This window comes from Impatiens glandulifera, chromosome 8 (assembly GCF_907164915.1).
Source record: "Impatiens glandulifera chromosome 8, dImpGla2.1, whole genome shotgun sequence".
NCBI classification, from domain to species: Eukaryota; Viridiplantae; Streptophyta; class Magnoliopsida; order Ericales; family Balsaminaceae; genus Impatiens; species Impatiens glandulifera.
Window position 1 is genome coordinate 39,983,479 of NC_061869.1, and position 1,328 is coordinate 39,984,806.

Genomic DNA, 1,328 nt, shown 5'->3' on the forward strand with positions numbered 1-1,328 from the left:
ATTTCTTAAACATGAAACCTTAATAATAATGTTTAATAAGGTTGAGCTTTCCCTATTCAAGATTTTAATAGCTCAAATAAACATGGGAGAGAGAGATCATTTTCAAGGTTAATATGACAGTATGGCTTGATCATGGAATGAGATGTGAAAAAAAAAGGTTTTTAAAAACCTCATTATTCTTAATAGTTGATTAATCTTTATCAAAATTTCTTTCTTTTTTCCTATATATTTAAGTTAGTGACAACAAAAAAATTCAATCCTTATAGACAATTTTTGCAAAAGCAAGTTCTTCTTGATGAATGATCTTAGTGAGTTTTCGCGAAAACTCATTCTTGATAATTGATGTTTGCGAGAAATAAAAACGTCTAAAATTGGAATTATAGTTTAAATATACTAAAATATCCAATAATTATATTAAATTTATAATAATAACAATTCTTATATTATGATGTAGGAAATAAAAATAGCTAGAAATCATAATTAATCACCAAATACTTTTTTATGCATGTGAATCATCATCTTCGGTGAACTAATTAATTAAAGCCTCAAGGATAAATCAAGGTGGTTCCCTATTCCTTCTTGAACACGACCTTCCTGCATCCCCGTCATGAAGTTGTTGCCGGTGTAACTCCGGCCACCTGAAAACCTAACAGTTGTCGGCGGCAAGTCGACGGAGCTGGTGTGGGGCCTACTGATTTCCCTGTTTTTCTTCGCCAGGGTTCTTTCCAGCTTGTGGGCATTTTGGTGGCCACCAAGAGCTTGAGAACTGTAGAACTTTCTCTGACAATAACTGCAAGAGAAGATCCTACCCTCCATGGTTGGATTCGCCGGCTGAGTGGATGATGAAGATGAAGAAGATGAAGGCGAATTAGAATGAGGACGATAAAGTTCAAAAGTTATGTCTAGAGTTAGGTCGGTATTGGGTTCAAAATCCATATCCAATTGAACTTGATGAAGATGATGAAACCTAGCTTTGATGATTTAGAGAGAGAGAGAGAGAGGGGAAAAGCCAGGTATAAGGTAAGTTCATTGAATTGGTTTAAAGGTTAAATAGAGAAAGAGGGAAAGAAAGACAAGAGAGAGACGTGGATTAAAAAAACAAAGATTGAGTGAAGGACATTTCTTTTCATTTTCTCTTTTTTTTTTTTACGATTAAATAAGGATATTGTTTAATATCTAGCATATGGATGTTATATATATATATTAAGAAACAAAGAAAAATGATGTGAAACAACTAAACGCTAATGGCGAAAATCGAAAAAAATTAAGTGAAGATTGTTGAATCTATAAAGTGTAAAGAGAAACCATATAAATTAATTGTAGTGGCA

General features: G+C 32.8%; 1 protein-coding gene across 1 annotated transcript; it reads right to left on the reverse strand.

Annotated features, from left to right (window-relative positions):
- Positions 1-531: 531 nt before the first annotated feature.
- On the reverse strand, positions 532-1,001 carry LOC124913433 (zinc finger protein 2-like). The gene has a single exon (XM_047454016.1). It carries the CDS (start codon positions 934-936, stop codon positions 538-540), a length of 399 nt encoding a protein of 132 aa, XP_047309972.1. The 5' UTR covers positions 937-1,001; the 3' UTR covers positions 532-537.
- Between the last annotated feature and the right edge of the window lie 327 nt (positions 1,002-1,328).